The 19,644-nt window shown below is 47.6% G+C and overlaps 2 protein-coding genes across 2 annotated transcripts; both read right to left on the reverse strand.

Annotated features, from left to right (window-relative positions):
• Positions 1-275: 275 nt before the first annotated feature.
• FKBPL (FKBP prolyl isomerase like) lies at positions 276-1,872 on the reverse strand. Its single transcript, XM_047735168.1, has 2 exons — positions 1,700-1,872; positions 276-1,421 (listed from the first exon to the last, which is right to left on the reverse strand). Exon 2 carries the CDS (start codon positions 1,347-1,349, stop codon positions 300-302), a length of 1,050 nt encoding a protein of 349 aa, XP_047591124.1. The 5' UTR covers positions 1,350-1,421; positions 1,700-1,872; the 3' UTR covers positions 276-299.
• A 13,616-nt stretch (positions 1,873-15,488) lies between these two features.
• Positions 15,489-19,486, reverse strand: PRRT1 (proline rich transmembrane protein 1). Its single transcript, XM_047733051.1, has 4 exons — positions 18,974-19,486; positions 17,532-18,070; positions 16,663-16,848; positions 15,489-16,521 (listed from the first exon to the last, which is right to left on the reverse strand). Exons 1-4 carry the CDS (start codon positions 18,990-18,992, stop codon positions 16,345-16,347), a joined length of 921 nt encoding a protein of 306 aa, XP_047589007.1. The 5' UTR covers positions 18,993-19,486; the 3' UTR covers positions 15,489-16,344.
• Between the last annotated feature and the right edge of the window lie 158 nt (positions 19,487-19,644).

Raw genomic sequence — 19,644 nt, forward strand, 5'->3', positions numbered from 1 at the left:
CCCGGGATTTAAAGGCCCGCCATCTACCTAGTCTGTCCTAAATTTAGTCGTTTATGTATCTTGCATTCATCTTCGGATATGGATAAGCCCCCCCCCCCCGCCAAAGTAGCACACGTGATCATATGGTTTTTTATTGGTGAAGAAGTGAAAGAGGTGCACTGAAACCACTGCTACCTCCCTAGGAAGGCAAAAGCTGGGAATGGGACATGGGCTGAAACCCTCCATCTGGGTCTCCTCAAAATCTCACAGCATAAACCACAATTCACAGGTTCCTGTCTCTTTTAAAATTTAACTTTTAATCAGCCAAACATCTTGCGCAGACCCTGAGCCAGACCTGCATCTTGTTTTTTCCCCTGAATGATCACCTTTCCCAGCTCTTCCTGGGCTGCCCGGTTTTTTGGGTCTACCTCCAACACCTTCCTGAGGTCAGCAGTTGCTTTTTCAAGGTTCCCAAGGGCAGCCTGGGCAACCCCTCTTCGGTACAAGGCCTTTAAATGGTCAGGCTCCCGCTCCAGTGCTCGATCACAGCTCTGCGCTGCCAGCTGGGGCTGCCCTAGCAACAACTGACATGCGGCTAGGTTGGCATGAAGAACAGTTCGTTCTGGAGGGCCAGGTGGAGGTAAAGTCAGCAGCAGCCGAAGAGCCCGTCCGTAACATCTGGCAGCCCCTTCAGGATTCCCAGCTCGAAATAATTCTGTGCCCCTTGCACGTTCTTCCCTGGCCAGGGCTTCCTTCTCACTGGCATCCAGCTCCCAGGAGTCCCTGCCCTGAGTGAAGGAGGCCAGTGTGAGCCTGAAAGGAGATTCAGAGTGCTCAGAGAGCTGAAGCTCTGCCTCCTCACCTTGACACATGGACTCCAAGCATTTCTCTATGAGCTCCCCCCAAGTTCCCTCCCTCCACAGGCCCAACCCCATAGTTATCTCTGTCCAGCCCTCTGGCAGGCCTGACCCAAAAGGAAAACCAAAAGCCAGTACCCGGCAGCAGGAGCCTAACTTGGGTTTGTCCAAGCCATGGCCACGGATTATGATCTTCTTAACAAAGCTCCCATCAGGGCAGTACCAGAGATCGGAAGCTTGAAGGGGCTCTGGTATCTCACTGGTTGATCCATAAGACTTAGCAGAGTTTCCTTCAAGTCCAGCTGCCAGTTTTTCAGTCCCTTGAGGTTTCTTTAGAATTTGGCTGGCTGGATTTGGGCTCACTCTCAGCTCAAGGATTTCAGTAGGAGGGTCTTGGGGCTGCTGGCTAATCTGAGTAGTTGAATCAAGGCTCTCCTGGGGTTTCTTTTCCCATTGTTGTTGGGGTTGAGAGGTGTCCTTCTCTCCCATTGGATTGACTGGTGGCGTCTCCATTTAGCTTCCTGGTCCTTTCCACCGGGGGTAAACAGTTTTGGTCGAATGGGATGATCAGTTTCAGATCAGCACCTGAAAAGAAAACCAAAACAATGCTAACGGCCGCATTCTTATTTAGATTCCCTCTTCGTCCTCTCCTGTCCTTCTGGGACCCAGGCCCCCAGTCCTCAGTCTTTTTTTTTTTTTTTTTTTTTCCTTTTTTTTCTCCTCCAAAGATCTCTGTCGGGCTCGAGCCTTCTCCGGTCCACCCACGAATTAATCCAGACCTAATCCAGAACTATAAATTCCACAAATCCCTGCGGCTCGGGTAGCCGCCCCAACTACCGGCACCTGATCGAGTAAAAAAATACCTGGGCAGCCAAAACGCCTAGCCTGGTGGCAATAGACGGACCATTCGAATCACCTCTCCTTCCGAAGCTAAGTGCTTCCTGAGTACAGTCCTCAGAGTCTTGCTCCAGGCAGAGAGGATGGCCGAGGGCCAGGGGCATCTGGGGACAATGACAGCTAACGCTGGAGCCCGCCAGGCTGCGTCAAATTCCTGTCAGCCAATCCGGAGGAGGGAGAGGGCTGGTTGGCCCGCCTTCTGGACTTGACATCACTTCCCCCGCGCAACCGGGAAGCTCTAGGCCTTAGCAACCGATCCTGGCCGAATCAAACCGAGCTAGGCGGGGTCCGACCGGCCCTGTTATTGAGACTAAAAGTCTGGAGAAGTCCTGGAATGGGATTGGGGTTCATGAGGGCGAGTGAGGGGATGGCGGAGCTGGTGGCGAATGACAGCGGTAGCAGTCTTTATTTCTGAAGACCCACAGGCCCACCTGTGCTATACTCCTTATCCCTGTGTTCCGGGCTCCCTGCCAGAGCCATCCAGCCTGCTCCTTCGCCGGTTCAGTCTCGGGTGCTGCAAGAGAAACCCTCAAGCCTCTTTCTCCCCAGCTGCCTCTGCTCCTGGGATCCCTGACGCTTCTCCTTACCTGTTCCCTCATATTCATCACTGGCTCTCAAGTCTTTTTCCTCAGGAAGTCTTAGTGCTTTTCAAACTTTGATGTGCATGCATATCACCTGGGGAAATTTAAATCTCAGGTTCTGATTTAGGAAGTCTGGAGTGGGGTCTATAATTTTGCATTCCCTCCCTCCCAGCCTCCCTCCCTCTTTCCCTTCCTTCCTCCCGCCCTTCTTTCTCTAAAGTCTACTTTATTCAGATTTCTTACTTTCTGCCCAATGACCTTTTTATGTCCCAGGATCCCACCCAGGATACCACATGCCATTTAATCATGTTTCCTTAGCTCTTCTTGACTTTGAGTTTTGTCTGCCCTATTTTTCCAACCTGTTTTGTACTTCTTCTCAAGAGATGCTCTTTTACTCAAAACCTTTTAAAATTCTTTATTTAAATTCAATTTAGCCAACATTTATTGTATTATCAGTTTCAAGGGTAGAATTTAGTGATCCATCAGTTGCATATAACACCCAGTGCTCATTACATCACCTGCCCTCCTTAATGCCCATCACCCAATTACCCCCTCCTCCCACTCCCTCTCCTCCAGCTCTCCTCCTCAGTTTGTTTCCTACAGTTAAGAGTCTCTCATGATTGCCTCCCTCTCTGTTTTCATCTTATTTTATTTTTCCTTCCCTTTCCCTATATTAGTCTGTTCTGTTTTTTAAATTCCACATGAGTGAATTCATATGATAATTGTCTTTTTCTGACTGACTTATTTGGCTTAACACAATACCCTCTAGTTTCACCCACGTTGTTGCAAATGACAAGATTTCATTCCTTTTGATGTCTGAGTAGTATTCCATTGTGTGTGTGTGTGTGTGTGTGTGTGTGTGTGTGTATAAAATTTCTTTATACATTCATTTGTCAATACACATCTGGGATCTTTCCATAGTTTGGCTATTGTGGACATTGCTGCTATAAACATTGGGGTGCGAGTGCCCCTTTGAATCACTATGTTTGTGTCCTTTAGATAAATACTTAGTAGTGCAATTGCTGGTTGTAGGGTAGATCTGTTTTCAACTTTTTAAGGAATCTCCATATGTTTTCCAGAGTGGGTGCACTAGTTTGCTTTCCTACCAACAGTGTAAGAGGGTTTCCCTTTCTCCACAACCTTGCCAACCTGAGTTATTAACTTTAGCCATTCTGACTGGTGTGATATGGCATCTCATTTGATTTGTACTTCCCTGATGCCAAGAGATGTTGAGCATTTTTTTCATGTGTCTGTGGGCCATTTGTTTGTCTCCTTTAGAGAAATGTCTGGTCATGTCCTCTGCCCATTTCTTGACTGATTGTTTTCTGGTTGTAGAGTTTGGTAAGTTCTTTATGGATTTTGGATACTAGCCCTTTATCCGATAGGACATTTGCAAATATCTTCTCCCATTCTGTAGGTTGCCTCTTAGTTCTTTTTTTTTTTTTTAAAGATTTTTTATTTATTTATTTGACAGAGAGAGATCACAAGTAGACGGAGAGGCAGGCAGAGAGAGAGAGAGAGGGAAGCAGGTTCCCTGCTGAGCAGAGAGCCCGATGCGGGCCTCGATCCCAGGACCCTGAGATCATGACCTGAGCCGAAGGCAGCGGTTTAACCCATTGAGCCACCCAGGCGCCCTGCCTCTTAGTTCTGTTGACTGTTTCCTTTGCTGTGCACAACCTTTTTACCTTGATGAAGTCCCAATAGTTCATTTGTGCTGATGCTGCATTTCTAACAAGCTCTTGGATGGTGGTGCTGCTGATCCACGGACGACACTTTGAATAGTATGATTCTAGAATAACTCATCCCATTCTTGTCACCTTTGCTCTGTGCCCCTTCAGTTTGTACTATATTTTGCATATAAAACTGGTAAAACCTGCCCCACTAGGTGTGTCAGTGGAAAACTGGTCCTTCTACTCCTCTAAAAGATGTAGGTCCCTTTTGTGATTCAGCCTTGCTTGACCAGCTCCCAGCACAGGCTGAGCTCTTCAGGGAATGAGAATACTGTTCTTAGTACATCACTTTGGCTCCTTCTTCAGTTGGCTCTCTAATAACCTGCCATTGTGCCCCAGACTATAAGGACCATGTCAGGACAGCTGGAAGGGGAGGTACTTTCATCAGTACAAACAGAATTATGTCAAAATAGCCCTCTTCCTGTTTTGTACTGAGATTCAAGTCACTAACCTAGACTTTTTCTCAAGTTTTATTTCTAGTTTCTGTGTCAGAATAACTGCTACCTCTTCCCTTATGGCTAAATACTGTGATTCTTATAATCCCTGGTCTCCTACGGAAAATTAATCTACCTTTTCTCTCTCCCCTTTCCCCTTTCCATTTCAAGGATTTTTTGAAAAGGCAGGATGTCTAGAATGAGTCACAAAATGTTTGATTGGGCCCTAATCCCTGGACAAAGTTTGCTAATTTGTATTGTGTGCCTTAACTGAGAGGGCCACTCTGATGAGCCTTCAAAGATCAGCTTCTCTCAATGAGAAGAATCTGTACTCTGTTAACTCTGTTACTGTACTCTGTGCTTTGTAATGTTCTCTTATTTTTTGTGTATAGGCTTCAGTTCCAACAGACTCTGCAGTTGGAGTCTGCAGAGTCTCAAACTGCAGTTTCTCAGTTTCGTTTGTGTCATCTCATCTCATTCATTCATTCATTCATTCAACAAATACTTATTGAGGACCTGCTATGTTCCAGGCAGCATGCTAGGAAGTAGGAATACATAGAGGAATGAGACTGACACAGTCCCTGTTCTTAGGAAACTTTGAGTCTGGTCAAGGAAATACTAATTACGGTGGCATGAAGAAGCCTGAGATGCTATGAGAGTGGATGAAGGATTAAAGGATATTCCTTGGGGGCGAGACATTTTTGCTACTATTCAAAGAATGAGTTAGAATTGAATCTCAGTTCTATATAGACCCTATACCGAAAACCACTAAATTAAGTGGTTGACTGTGTCTCTTCAGGTGATCCCTTGTCACCTGACTATAAAAACACATACAAACATAAGCACATAAACTCCTAAAAAAAGTAACCCAAACCATCCAAAATGAAAATGTTTTTATTTTTTAAATAAATAAAATTTGAATTTTGTCACAATGAAAACACAGAATTTATGTTTTAGGTTTTATGAAAGAAGACTCAGACTCATCAGAGGAGAAATCCATGGATCTTTAGATTCCCCCAGGTTTCAAATTGAGGAACAGGAAGGGACCAAGATATGGAGACTCAGAAATAGGGCAGGGAATTGGTTCTTCCACAAAGTGTTGCTGCATACAATGTCCACAATAGCCAAACTATGGAAAGAACCTAGATGTCCATCAACAGATGAATGGATAAAGAAGGTGTGGTATATATATACAATGGAATACTATGCAGCCATCAAAAGAAATGGAATCCTGCCATTTGCGACGACGTGGATGGAACTAGAGGGTATTATGCTTAGCGAAATAAGTCAATCGGAGAAAGACAACTATCTTATGATCTCCCTGATATGAGGAAGTGGAGATGCAACGTGGGGGGGTTGGGGGTTAGGAAAAGAATAAATGAAACAAGATGGGATCGGGAGGGAGACAAAACATAAGAGACTCTTAATCTCACAAAACAAACTGAGGATTGCTGGGAGGAGGGGGTCGGGAGAGGGGGTTGGGGTTATGGACATTGGGGAGGGTATGTGCTATGGTGAGTGCTATGAAGTGTGTAAACCTGGTGATTCACAGACCTGTACCCCTGGGGCTAATAATACATTATATGTTTATAAAAAAATTAAAAAACAAAACAAAACAAAACAAAAGTGTTGCTGCATAAATATTAACTGACTCACTGCCTGCTCTTTTCTGGTTTCCTGCCCCTTGAGCCTCATTCTGCTGGGGCTCAGCTCTTTAGGGATAGTCACCGAGGAATCAGGAAGAAGCATGGAAACAAGCTAGGAGGATTATATCCCCAGGCCTGAGTAGAGAACATGGGATCTGAGGAGGACATAAAAAGAGGATGACAAGTGAAAATTTGCTTACCTGTTGGGGTAGAACCTTGGATGGGGGAGTGAGGAAGGAGCAATGTTTCCTTTCTCTTTCCCCTAAAGATTTGAGAATGAAGTGGAAGAAGAGCAGCCTTGAGGGAAGGAGATTAGGGTTAGGGTCAGGGTTAGAGTTAGGGAACCTTCTTATCCAAGTGACTAGATTCAATCCCAACCTCCTAATACTAGTGACCTCTGTTCTCTCTCTTCTTTTGGTGTTGCAAGGACAAAGCCTCACCAACACCTAATTCTATGGATGCTTTGGGACATGACTTAACCCTGTGCCTGTCTAAGACATTTCCCCTGCCTCAGGTGAGAGGGATGAGGGGTGGGGAGCAATACACAGGAACCTCTGGAAGGGGAATGTGATTAAGGAAGACTCTGTATTAAGAAAGTCAAAGTCAAAGGGACATCTGGGATAATGCAAGGACTTGGGGGTGGGGTGTCACTGCCTCTGCTATGTGATTATGGACAATAAACCCTATGTGAAAATGGACAGTAAACCCTATGCAGGAACAATTCTCCCTTCATCCAAGTCATTGTAGGGGGCATTTAATGCTGTTGAAGATCATTCTGAGGGAAATCCCCATATTTGACAGGTTTCTAAGGATTTACCTATAAATGTTTTTAAATCTCACCTGGAGTCATTTCCATCCATCCGTCCTTCTTTCTGAGTCACCTCCTTCCAAGATGGCTCAGAGGATCTAGCCATATTCTGCTACTCTCCTTGCCCTATCCAATAAGGGCATTTTGTGTGTGGGTTTTTTAATTGAAGTATAGTTGACACACAATGTTACATTAGTTTCAGGTGTATGATGTAATGGTTGGACAGGTCTACATGCTATGCCATGCTCACCACAAGTGTAGAGACCATCTGTCTCTCATACAACTATTAAAATAAGACTGACCAGGGGCACCTGGGTGGCTCAGTGGGTTAAAACCTCTGCCTTCGGCTCAGGTCATGATCTCAGGGTCCTGGGATCGAGCCCCGCATCGGGCTCTCTGCTCTGCGGGGAGCCTGCTTCCCTCTCTCTCTGCCTGCCTCTCTGCCTACTTGTGATCTCTCTCTGTCAAATAAATAAATAAAATCTTTAAAAAAAATAAGACTGACCATATCCCCTACAGTGTACCTTTTATCCCTGTGACTTATTCATTCCATAACCGGATGCCTGTATCCCCCGCTGTCCTTCATACGCTTTGCCGATCTCCTGGCCCCCTCCCCTCTAGCAACCATCAGTTTGTTATGGGTCTGTTTCTGCTCTATGGGGGCATTGTTTTGCCTTTATCAAAGATCTAACCTGATGGCAGAAGTTGAGAAGAGGTTTAGGAGCTGGTGCAAGATAATTTGTGAGCTGGTGGTTGTTACTTGTCTCTACACACACAAAGCATGTGACACCTGTCCTTTAAATGGGTAAAGTAAGATTCTTATTCATTCACTAATCTTTACTGAGTACTCAGAATTTATCAGTGAAACATGGAGACACAAAAAGTTGAAAATAGAGCTACCCTATGACCCAGAAATTGCACTACTGGATATTTACAAGACACAAATGAAGGGGTGCCTGGCTGGCTCAGTCAATTAAGTGACTGCCTTCAGTTCAGGTCATGGTCCTGGGGTTCTGGGATTGAGCCCCATATCTGGCTCTCCATTCAGCGGGGAGTCTCCATCTCCCTCTTCTCCCTGCTCATGCTCTGTCAGTATCCCTGCCTCTCTCTCTCAAATAAAATCTTTAAAAAAATTTTTTTTAAAACACACAAATGTAATCATCCGAAGGGGCACCTGCACCCCAGTGTTCATAGCAGCAATGCTATACTACAGATAGAGCCAAACTACAATAGCCAAACTACAGAAAGAGCCCAGATGTCCATCAACAGATGAATGGATAAGGACGATATGGTACACACACAGGAATATTATGCAGCCATCAAAAATTGAAATCTTGCCATTTGCAAATGATGTGGATGGAACTAGAGGGTATTATGTTAAGCAAAATAGGTCAATCAGAGAGAGAGACAATAATATGATCTCACTGATATGTGGAATTTAAGAAAGAAAATAGAGGTTCAACCGGAGAGAGAGGAAAAAAATAAAACAAGATGAAACCAGAGAGGGAAATAAACCATAAAAGACTCTTAATCATGGGAAACCAACTGAGGGTTGCTGAAGAGGAGGGGGTGGAGGGATGGGGTAACAGGGTGATGGAAGTTAAGGAGGGCATGCGCTGTAATGACCACTTCTTATTATATAAGGCTGATGAATCACAGACCTGTACCTTTGAAACCAATAATACATTATATGTTAATTAAAATAATAATAAATAAGAAAAATGGAGATAAATACAGAGATCCCCACCAGCAGTCTAATAAAGAGTAAGGTGTCATAGTTAACAAAAGCTCCAGATGCAAGGGTGAAAGTGATAAGTGTCGGGGAAGTTATTCCCAACTGGGGTGTGATCTGAAAAGGAGTCCACGGGGTTGAGCTTTGGAGGATGGCCGTAGTTTTGATCTGCAGAGATTGAAAGGATTTATTGTAGGTGAGGGAAGCAATACAAGGCAGGATGGATACGGAAGTGAAAGCCACTTTGCATTCAGTAATATTCATCTCTAGCTTGTCAATCTCAGCTTTCCCAGACTATTTCAATACTCCATGCAGGCTGTCCTGTCACCAGGCATCAAGCTGGTTGGAATTTTTTATACCCGCACATTCCCCTGCATTCCATACTCACCACATGGAACCATATGCTGCACTTACTCTCTGCCATTTATCATCAGCATGAGAGACAAAAACTCTAGCTTTCCAAAGGCTAAATAAATTTCCCCTTCTGTATAGCTTTGGTGGTTTCTGTGGTTTTAGGTCTTCTGGGATTGATATAAAAATTGTTCCTCCCTCCTCTTTGCTCCCAAAGCATTTTGCTTGCATATCCCTTATGGGCAGGGTTTTGAGGCAGGATGAAGCTGTGAAAGGCAGGCTTTTCCACAGTGAAACATTTAATGATGAGAGCTGCTCTTTACTGAGTCGTGATCATACATTATGACCACAATATTGGGCACTGTGCTGTTTTTAATCAAGTGATGAGGGGAAAGCCTCCTTGTGGTGGTGATATTTGTGCAAAGACACAAATGATGTAAAGGAACAGGCATGCAGACAACTGGAGGAAGAGTGTCCAGGAAGAGAAAAAAACAGGAGTGCAAAGGCCCTGAGGTAGGAGGGAATAGGATTTTTATGTTAAATTCATAGCATCTAAGAAAACAGCAAGGAGGCCAGAGTGGATGGAGCAAGGGAAAAGGTGGGAGGAGATGAAGTCAAAGAGGTAGGGAAGAACATGGTCAGGTAGGCTTCATAGGTCAATGTAAGTATTTTAAATTTTGTTCTAAGTGTATATATGGTAGCCATCAGAAGGTTTGAGCAAGATGAGCGATATCATCTGGTAATTTAAAAGATCATTCTGATTTCTGCATGGAGGAAGGACTGTATCAGTCAAAAATGGAAGGAGAAAATCCAATTAAGGGGCTAGTCAAGGGACAATGGTAGCATAGGAGCTTGGGTCAGGGAGAGGATCAAGGGAAGAGTCCCTAGGCCATCTAATATGTGGGAGTCTGGAAGAGAAGTAGGAGCTGTCAATGAAGACAGAAGGAGTAGCAAATAAGGAACTAGGGAATATAATACTTTCTTTAGTTGGATCCAGAAAGAGTATTTAAGTGAAGAAAGCATTTCAAGGAGGAAGGAGCATTCAACTGTGTCAAAAGTTGTGGATGGTCTAGCCCAAGTTTCTCAATCTTGGTGCATATATATTACAAAGTAATTTAAGGAACACCATGCAGCCTAAGAAATAAAGTCTTCCTGGGGTGCCTGAGTGGCTGACTCAGTTAAGCATCTGACTCTTGATTTCTGCTCAGGTCATGATTTCAGGGTCCTAGGAGCAAGCCGTGTGTCATGCTCTTTGCTCAACAGGAAGTCTGCTGGAGATTCTCTCTGTAAAATAAATAAATAAATCTTAAAAAAAAAAAAAAGAAAAGAAAGAAAAGAAAAGAGGGGTGCCTGGGTGGCTTAGTGGGTTAAAGCCTCTGCCTTCGGTTCGGGTCATGGTCTCAGGGTCCTGGGATCAAGCCCCACATTGGGCTCTCTGCTCAGCAGGGAGCCTCCTTCCCTCCTCTCTCTCTGCCTGCTTCTCTGCCTACTTGTGTTCTCTGCCTGTCAAATAAATAAATAAAATCTTAAAAGAAAAGAAAAGAAATAAAATTTTCCTGTTATTGTTAAAGTTTCCTGTGTATATTCCCCTCTGATTGGAATTCCTCTCCTGCCAAGCGGTATCCACTCTTTTTTTTTTTTTTAAGATTTTATTTATTTATTTGACAGAGAGAGACACAGTGAGAGAGGGAACACAAGCAGGGGAACAGCAAAGGGAGAGGGAGAAGCAGGCCTCCTGCCGAGCAGGGAGCCCAATGTGGGGCTGGATCTCAGCATCCTGGCTGGGATCATGACCCGAGCTGAAGGCAGATGCTTAACAACTGAGCCACCCAAGCACCCCAGTATCCACTCTTCTGAATGTTGTGCTTTCACTGCACAGGTGAATAGAAAATAAGTTTTTTTTTTTCTTCTCAAAGAGGAACTATATTTTCATACATCTTTGTATGATGGTGGGGATGTTTCATTAAAGGGGGAAAACTGTGCAGGAGAGATAGGAGTTAATTTCAAAAGTTCTGTTTCTGAGAGGTAAGAAGGGACAGGATCCCATTACACAGATGAGATGGGGTCTGGGGGCAGGTCAGCTTCTCTTGCAGTAACAAGGAGAAGGCAGTAAATACAGCTGAGACGCAGGTGGTCTAGTAGATTTGGGAGTGAAACCAGGAGGAAGTTCTCTTCTGAAAATTTCTATTTTCTCACTGAATAGGAAGAAAGGTCATCATTTTGTGAAACTGTGGCCTCAGATTTAGGGAATGTGAACTGCCTGGAGTAACGTAAGCAGGCCATACTGAGGGCTGAAAGGAAGTGAGACCAGACAATATGACTGTGTGTTTTTCCTCAGACACATTTAGCTGTTGGGTGCAGGTGTGGAACAGACAGAGTTGGATTGAAATGGGACTCAAATGTGTCTGAAGGAGAGAGGCCAAGAATATAAGGACAAGGGCTGAGACGTAATGATAGTTTTGAACCTTGGGATCTACACTGGGTACTGAGGGGAATGAAGAATTGAGGGGATCAAATATCAATGAGGAGTGAGAGAGTTGATGGATGGAAGATCTGGGTGGGACTGAGGAATTTTTGGAATAGGGTGTTGAATGGAGGAGCTGCGGATGGGCTAGCCCAGAAAGGTGACATGCAAAGACTGAACAGATTTGGGAGAGGTGGCAGTTATTGGTGGTAACCAAGTTGAAGGTATGACAGTGGGGAGTGGGGGAAAACCTCACTGGAAGTGAGCAAGGCCAGGAACTGACCAGTATGCTAGATGGTGATCTGCAGGGATATCAAAGCCACCAAAAATAATGAATAGAGAGGAAGGCAGTAACCTAGGCACTAAATTTTCAATGAATGAGGGGGAATGATGACTCAGAATCAAATCATAGGGGAATTAAATCTCCTGAGTAGATGTTAGAAGGGGCCAGAGCCTCTCCCAGAGGATGGAATCTCTGTCCATCGTGGTGTAGGAGCCAAGGGCACCATGCAGGGAGGTAATTGAGGTAAAGTGGGTGGAGAATCAAATTGGAATATGCCTTCACTTCACTCCAGAATCAAAGGAATATACCTTCACTTCACTCCAGGAGGCTGGGAGAAATGATCTGGAAGAAGCCATTGTGATTCATTTCTTCCTCTGCCTAATTCTTTTCCATTCAATTGAGTTCAAAGATGGGTGCAAGATGTTTTACCTGAGGAGGAACTAAAACCAGAGATAAGCCAAATTTGGCTCCTGCCTTCAAGCAGCTCTCAAAGTAAAACATGTACATCAAGATCTCAGGTGGGAAGAGATGGGAAAATGCAGATAAAGTGAACAATGTATGGGTGTTAGACCTGCATACCTTTCTATTAAAGAAAGTTGCTCTAGTTGAAGCCATACCTTTTGGGCTTCCCCCTTCTCCCTTTGTGGTCCCTCAACTGCCTCTAAGCCTGTAATTCCCAACCTTAGCTGTCTTTTGGAATTACCTGGGGATGGCTAAAAAAATACTAATGCCTGAGAGATTGTGATTTAATTGATTCGGGATGTGTCCTGGGCTTTGGGATTTCTAAATGCTCCCAGATGACTCTAATGTAGAGCCAGGGGGTGAGAATCAGTGCTCCAACGAATGCCTGGAGCTCTGTTTAGAAACCACTGCTTTAGTCCAACCCATAGGAGAGAAATCTCTTCTGGCTTGAGTCAGGGGGTGAATTGATCTGAGCCCTGAAGGATAGGTAAAATTTGGCCAAGTGGAGATGCAGATGTGAGGGAGGAGAACATCATGAGCACAAGCTCAGATATGGTCTGAAACACATGACAAGCGGCAAACAATTTGGTTTTTAAGAGAGAGAATTTAGAGAAAGAGGTCTAAGATTTGAGAACAGCTGGGCAAGGACCTGGGGGTGGGAATGATGAGTAACTCAGTTTGGTTAGAGATTAGGTTGAAGGGAGAAAGCTGGATGTTTTTAAATTATGGAAGTGGTTGAAGGCCAGATTACAGTTTTATAAATAATTGAGTAAGCAATAGGGAATCTTGAAGGGCTTTTGAGCAGCAGAGCTATAAAAGAAATGTGTTTAGGGACAGCAGTGTTGAAGGAGACTGGGACCTGCGAGAGGTAAGAAATAGGGAGATTTTTTTAGAGGCGCTGTTGCAGCAATCCTAGATGAGGTCGTTTTTTCCAACAAGGGCTGGGGAAAAGTTACAGATTCAAAAGATATTACGATGATGGAATTAATTTGGCTTGACAGCGCACCGAAAGTAAAGGCAGGAGGGAGACGGAGGAAGCATCAAGTTTTCAGATAAGGGGATAGGCAAATGGTGCCGTTAACAGGAACAGGGGAATGGGTTTTCCGTGGTGTTTCATCATTTTGTTTGAAACAATTTGAATTTAGAGGATCAGCAAACAGCATGGTCCCTGTGGCCATATTCCCCTGGCACTGAAAGAGTGCCTGCATGAATATAAGTTGGAGAATGTCTCAGTCAACACAGACGACTGTAACAAAATACCATAAACTGCGTGACTTATAAATAGAAATTTCTCACAGTTCTGGAGAATGGGAAGTCCAAGATCCAGGTGCTGGCAGATTTGGTATAAGATGAGAGCCCCCTCTGGTACACAGAAGGTTGTCTTCTCACTGTGTCCTTATGTGGTGGAAGGGGGAAGAGAACTCTCTGGGGTCTCTTTTATAAGGACACTAATCCCATTTGTGAGGGTCTGTCCTCATGACCTAATCACCTCTCAAAGTCCCCACCATCACACAAGGATTAGATTTCAACATATGAATTTGGGGGGAGAATACAATTGTACTGTCTATAGCAGAGAAACATTTAGTTAGAAATGATATCTGAATTTGGAGCAGATGGGATTTTCAGGGGAAGTTTTCAGAAAAAGAAAAAATCTGGAGATGGATATTTAGGGGAAGGGAGGAGAAAAAAAGAGAGGAGAGGTGAAGGGATGTTTAGAAATATATGTGGAAGTTGGGGTGGGGGGGATTACATGGCCCTAAATCAGGGGAATGGAGAATCTAGGGTCAAGGGACAGACATAGGCGGGTTCAGAGAGGCAGTGTGCATATACTAGGCAAATACTGCTGATTTGGGTTCCTGATAACTTCTGGTTTGAGTAGAGTAGGGAATGGGAGCATACTTTAAAGCTTTAAAAATTTTTTTTAAAAAGGGTTAAGAAATAGTGGGTATGAAAGAGAGACAGAGACACATCCCTGACAATACTTATTTAAGGGGGGGTAGTGAGTAGGTGGTGAGGAAGTGGAAACAATGTGCAAATGAGAATTCTTTTTTCAAGCTGTTTGGTGAGCGAAACACATAAAATCTAACAAGTCCAAAGGAGAGCCCATGACTTCCATACTCCATCCCATCCTCCTCCCATGTCTCCTGTCTCAACACATGGCTTTCCTTCTAGATCATAAACCCCGTGAGGTCAGTGTTCACATCTGTTGTTTTAGCAGATGTCTTGTGGCATCCTGCAGACGCACGTTGTATGAATGCACGAATTCAGCATAGAACTCTGGCCTGCAGGTGTACAGCTGAAGATATCAAGTCCACTGTTTATGTACTGCCCCACCCCCACCAGAGGCCTCCTGGTCGACCTCAGGGTGGGAGAGGGCAACTAGGTCCAGCTGGACTTTGAGAGCCTAGTGACCTCCTCCCTGGGGCTCTGCTCTGATCTGAATGTTTATGGCCCCTCCAAAACTTGCATGTTGAAATCATACTGCACAAATTGATGGTATTAGGAGGTGGGGTCTTTGGGAGGTGCTTGGATCAAGAGGGTGGCGCTTTCATGAACGCCGTTATAAGAACCGATTAGTGTTCTTATAAAAGAAACCCTATAGCGCTCCCTTGCCCCTTCCAACAAGTAAGGATACAATAAGTCTGTAACTCAGAAGAGGGCTATGCTATGCTCAGACTTGCAGCCTCCAGAACTGTGAGAAATAAATTTCTGTTGCTTTTAAGCCACCCAGTCAATAATATTGGATAACCTCCCATAGCACTCTGCTCCCTTTGCCTATACAGGTACAACAAACCATGCAGGGTTCCAATCCAGGCTGTTTGCCACCCTCTGGCCTGAAGGCAGGAACAGCTGTAGGCAGTTGGCATGTTTTCCCTGTCAAACCGATCCCTGACCAACTTCTTCAGAATAGTCTGTCCTGTTCTCCTGATTTCCTAGAGTTGTCGGATAGATAGTTGGGTCTACTTGTAAATCCTCTCTCTTCAAAGCCCTAAGCCCAGTCTAGTAGGAATTGGAAAATATATGCTAGGGAAAGAAATCCCCACCAAGAATGGACCTCATACCAGATCACCCTGGTGGGATTCCTAAGGAGACGTCCCCCTGCCCCCAGCCCCCACATTTGTGCCTTTCCGGTGTCTTGGAGACCCGTTCCACTTTTGTCTCTGCCAGTTTTCTTTTATCTTTCTTTCCCTTGGAAGGGAAGCTAAGGGGAGGTAAAAGGGGCAAACAAAAGAGGAGGGTCTTTGCAAGGCTGCAGTCTTCGGAAGTACGGTGATAAATCCACTTAGTCTCTTTAATATTCTTTCAGAAATTCACACACACACTCACACACAAATCAGAACAACGTGGGGACTGCCAAGGGGAGCGGGGAGCAGACTGGCTCCTCCGGACGTTGGGAAGTACGTACCCTGGGTTACCTTCTGCCCAGCTGCCCACTGGTTGGGATAGGTGGAAGGGAATATTTACAGAGAACGGGGACTTTCGTCATCCCGAGGTGAAAGGTCCTAAACTGAGAACCTCCCAAATCTCATTCCAAAAATACTAAAAGTAGAGGTGCTGGGATTAGCAAGAAAATAGCAAGAGACCGGGGTGGAGGAGACAAAACTGTACTACGAAAAGATGAGAGAGAGTGGGGGCGTGGCTACTCCGGGCTAGGCCCCTGTGCTGGGAGAAGGGGAAGAGTCTGTCAGTCTGTTGGGGGGGACGAAAAAGAAGGCGGAGCCTGCCGACTGGAGGCGGGGTTTTGTCAGAGCCGGGGCGGAGCCTATAGAGGAGGCGGGGCTTTGGGGACCTGTCTCCGGCTGGGGATCGGAGACCGAGGGAGCTCGGCTGGGGGCGCTGCATTTAGAGGCGGGGGACTGGAGTGACTGAGGGCCGGGCATCTGGCGGGGATCCCGGGAAGTGGCATTTCTGGGGGTGGGTTTTTTTCCGGGGTTCCTGAGGAACTGGATTCGGAGCGTGCCCTCAAGGCGAGAAGTTCCGTGGAGGCCGAGTTTAGGTTGTATCGAAATTTGGTGGCCCCAGAGGCAGGTGTGCGGGGCACCCACTGGATCCGCGGCGAGGCTGCAGAACGCGCTCGGGAAGTTGAGGGGCGCGGGGTGGGGCCGGGCCGCGTGAGCCCTTACGGATCCCAGTAGTTCTCGTGGTGCTGCGCGGCGATGATGATGACTACGGTGAGGATAGTACAGAGCACCATGGCTGCAATGCCCACCGCCAGGGAGATGAAAGAGAAGTTCCGGGCCTCGCGTGAAGCGATCTCGGCAGACACCATGTCTCCGCGAGCCAAGGCCGTGCGTACCTGTGGGGGAAGGGCAGAAGGAAGAGGATCAGAGCCGCTGTTCCTTCTGAGATGCTCCCCTGAACATCCCGCACTCCGTTAGAATAGGAAAACCCGAGTGAGGCCGCCTTTCCCAGACGCCACCCTCGACTCCCCTTCCACCTGCACTGCCTTGAAGATGGCGATGATGCCCGTAGGCCAGAAGCAGCAGATGGTGGTCAGCACCGCAATGGGCATGTAGTCGTGCGGCGGGCGCCTCGGCTCCAGCAGGGCCAACCCTGGGCCCTGGGGCGGCGGGGGGAGCGTGGAGGTTACTCCTGTTCCCCCCGGGGTCCCGCCTGCATAGGGCTGTGGAAGGAAGGATGCAGGGAGAGGACAGGACGTCATTCCCATCCTCTCCCAGCCCACCAACATTCTGCGTCTGGCAGAGTGGTTTTTAAAGCACCATTCTTGGACGTTGATTCTCAAAAGAACTTATCATCCACTACCCTTCCATGACACCCATAAATTCCCTGTAGGTTCCTCTCTTTTCGTCATTGCTGTGATTGCCCTATGTTCTTAGTGGTCTCCACATTCCCTCCCCGTAAGGTATGGCCATACCAGCGCTGTCTTGGATCACTCCAGGCCTTGTTTCTTCTCCCCAAATATCTGCCTGGCCTTCCCTAATCAGTCAGTTCCAGGCTTCTTTTCCTTTCTCCTCCTTGGTCCCGGGATTCCATTTCTTCTCCCCCTCTCTCCTTTCCCTCTTTCGAACCTCCTCTGGACTTCTGTGCTCCGTTCCCCTTCCCAGACCCTGATCTCTGACCCCAACTGACTGCCAGACACCCCCCCCCCCGCCCCCAGCTGCAACCCACATACACCACACACACACACATTCCCAAGGCTTTCCTCAGTCCCTCCTCTCTCTAGGCCTTGTCTTAGGAACCTGGCCCGTCCCCTGGCCCTGTTTCTCTATCCCACCAGCCCCCACCCTCACCCCCGCAATGTGTCCCCACCCCTTCCTCCCGGGCCCCTGTACAGCCGGTACTCACCGTGCCCACCGGGTAGACCGGCACATAGGCAGTGCAAGGCTGCAGCTGTAAGGGGTAGCCAGGGGCTACATAGCCCCCCAGTGGCAGCGTGCCTACCGCCCCCGTGTGCGTGGGCACCACGAAGCCGGGAGCCTGGGCAGTATGAGAGGGCGCCGGCGGGGGCGGAGCGGCGGCGGCTGGCGGCGGCGGGGGCAGTGGGCCCTCGAAGCGAGTCTCCTGCAGGTAAGGGTCGGGTGGCATGCGGGGCAAGGTAGCGCAGCCGGGTGGGGGCGCCCCGGCGGCCGGGCCGGGCGGGGCGTGGTGTGGTGGCCGCGGCAGAGTGGCGGAAGATGAGGGACCGCGCTGACCAGTGGCCGCGGAAGAAGCCAGGCCGCCTGCCCCTAAGCGCGGGAGGGTGGCAGTCCCGGACTGGTGGTAGTGGTGGTGGTGGTGGTGGTGAGAGGAGGGGGCTGCCTGTGGGGGTGGGGCGGGGGGTTCGGCTGGGGGCTGGGGGGCATTATAGGGTGGTGGAGAGGTGTGAGGGACTGAGTCTGAGAGGCCTGGGGGTGGTGAGCGGAGGAGAGGGTATGGGACAGAGGCAAGACAGGCAAAGAAGAGATAAGGAAGGGGATAAGGGGGAGACACAGAGGGCCAGGGATGGAGAAAGATAATGGGAGAGACAGAGGAGATGGGTGAGAAGGCATCTCTTGGTCTTGGGGCAGGAAAGGGATTGGATCTAGGCCATCTGCACCCCCCCCCTTCTTTTTTTCAATCTGATTTTGAGGTCGCAACTCTCCTCCACTCTTCTGTCTTCAGTAATGTGCCCAGAGCTTTCACCTGCCACCAAAGCTATGGCTGCCTCAGACTTGCCCATCTGAGCTAGTCCTGAGTGTGCACATGTGTAGACATGCAACACAGTGTTAACATGTGCTTAATTCAACAGTTGTATAAACACATGGAGGACGACATATTCCACTCTGCCTTCTTGCCTTGGGGAGGGGTGCCCTAGCCTCTCTGGGAATTCCAGTACCTCTTTTAGGGCAGATAAAGAAGGGTTTTACTCCCCTAAAAACCTCCGTTTGATCATATCTTTATATGTCTCCACTGGATGTCCCCATGCAAGCCAATGTCATCTGTCCATCTGTCACTCCCAATGCTGCTGTCCCTGCAGTACCTGGCTGATGCTAAGCCACTCTTCTACTTCCCTCACCCTTTCAACCTGTCCCCTTTCCATGTTGTTGGCAAGGGGACAAGGCTGAGATTGGAGGGAGGAAAGGAAGAGAAGGGAGGGATATAGAAGGAGAAGGGGGATGGGGGGTTGAGAGCTGGACAGAAGGGGAATGAAACAGAATCACCCCCACCCCCCAGGGAGGGGTAAGGGAGGTAGAGGGTTGGGGCCAAGGATGGTGGAGGGGGGGAAGAGTCTGGAGATGGTGGAAAGGGCAGGTTTTGTTGTTTTTTACCTGACTTTTCCGATGACATGCCTGTGGTTTCACTGGGACAGGGTCCCTGTAGCGGGAGTGGGGTCCCTGGCTGGCGTCGGAGTCTCGGTGTGCAGATTGCGCAGCCGGCAGCGGCACAGAGATGGAGAGATGAAGACAGCGGCGGGGGGCGGAGGGAGAGCAGGGAGGGGGGGGAGCTTAAAGGGACCGAGAAGAGGGAGGGGGACAGTTTCCGAGGTACCCTCACTCCGTCTCTCCTCCTCTCACCCTGGCATTCAAGCCCCCAGTTTGGGCTCCCTTGGAGTTGTCATGGAAACAGGGAGACAAGCAAGACCGGGCGAGGCGGGTGGGACTAAGGGAAGGAAGGAGGGAGGCAGAACTCTCTAGAGTCTTCCCCTCGAAGACTGGCTGTAGTGATTATATTGTGGGAGGAAGTGAGCAGGTGCTCAGTGGATTCAGTCCCTACCGGATCTCATTCACCCTAGTCCGGGGCCCCCCTCCTCAGCTTCCCTCAGAGTCCCTACAAGTTCTCAGGATCTTCCTCCAAATCCTTAGCTCTACTTTCCCCCACTTTAGGAAAGGTAACTGTATATGAGAGAGAACTGCAGAGTTGAGACCTGCGATGGCTTGAAGAGTTCCCAGGGTTATGGCCTGGGGTGAACTGCAGGTAAAGTGCTGGGGGCTTGGGTCTA

This window comes from Lutra lutra, chromosome 6 (assembly GCF_902655055.1).
Source record: "Lutra lutra chromosome 6, mLutLut1.2, whole genome shotgun sequence".
Taxonomy (NCBI): domain Eukaryota; kingdom Metazoa; phylum Chordata; class Mammalia; order Carnivora; family Mustelidae; genus Lutra; species Lutra lutra.

Excerpts from the sequence above, each read along its gene's own strand:
- FKBPL (XM_047735168.1), bottom strand. The coding sequence starts at position 1,349 with ATGGAGACGCCACCAGTCAATCCAATGGGAGAGAAGGACACCTCTCAA.
- PRRT1 (XM_047733051.1), bottom strand. Across the intron at positions 16,849-17,531 it reads CGGTCTACCCGGTGGGCACG|CCCTATGCAGGCGGGACCCC; the intron begins GTGAGTACCGGC and ends TTCCTTCCACAG. Across the intron at positions 16,522-16,662 it reads CCATCTTCAAGGCAGTGCAG|GTACGCACGGCCTTGGCTCG; the intron begins GTGGAAGGGGAG and ends CTTCCCCCACAG.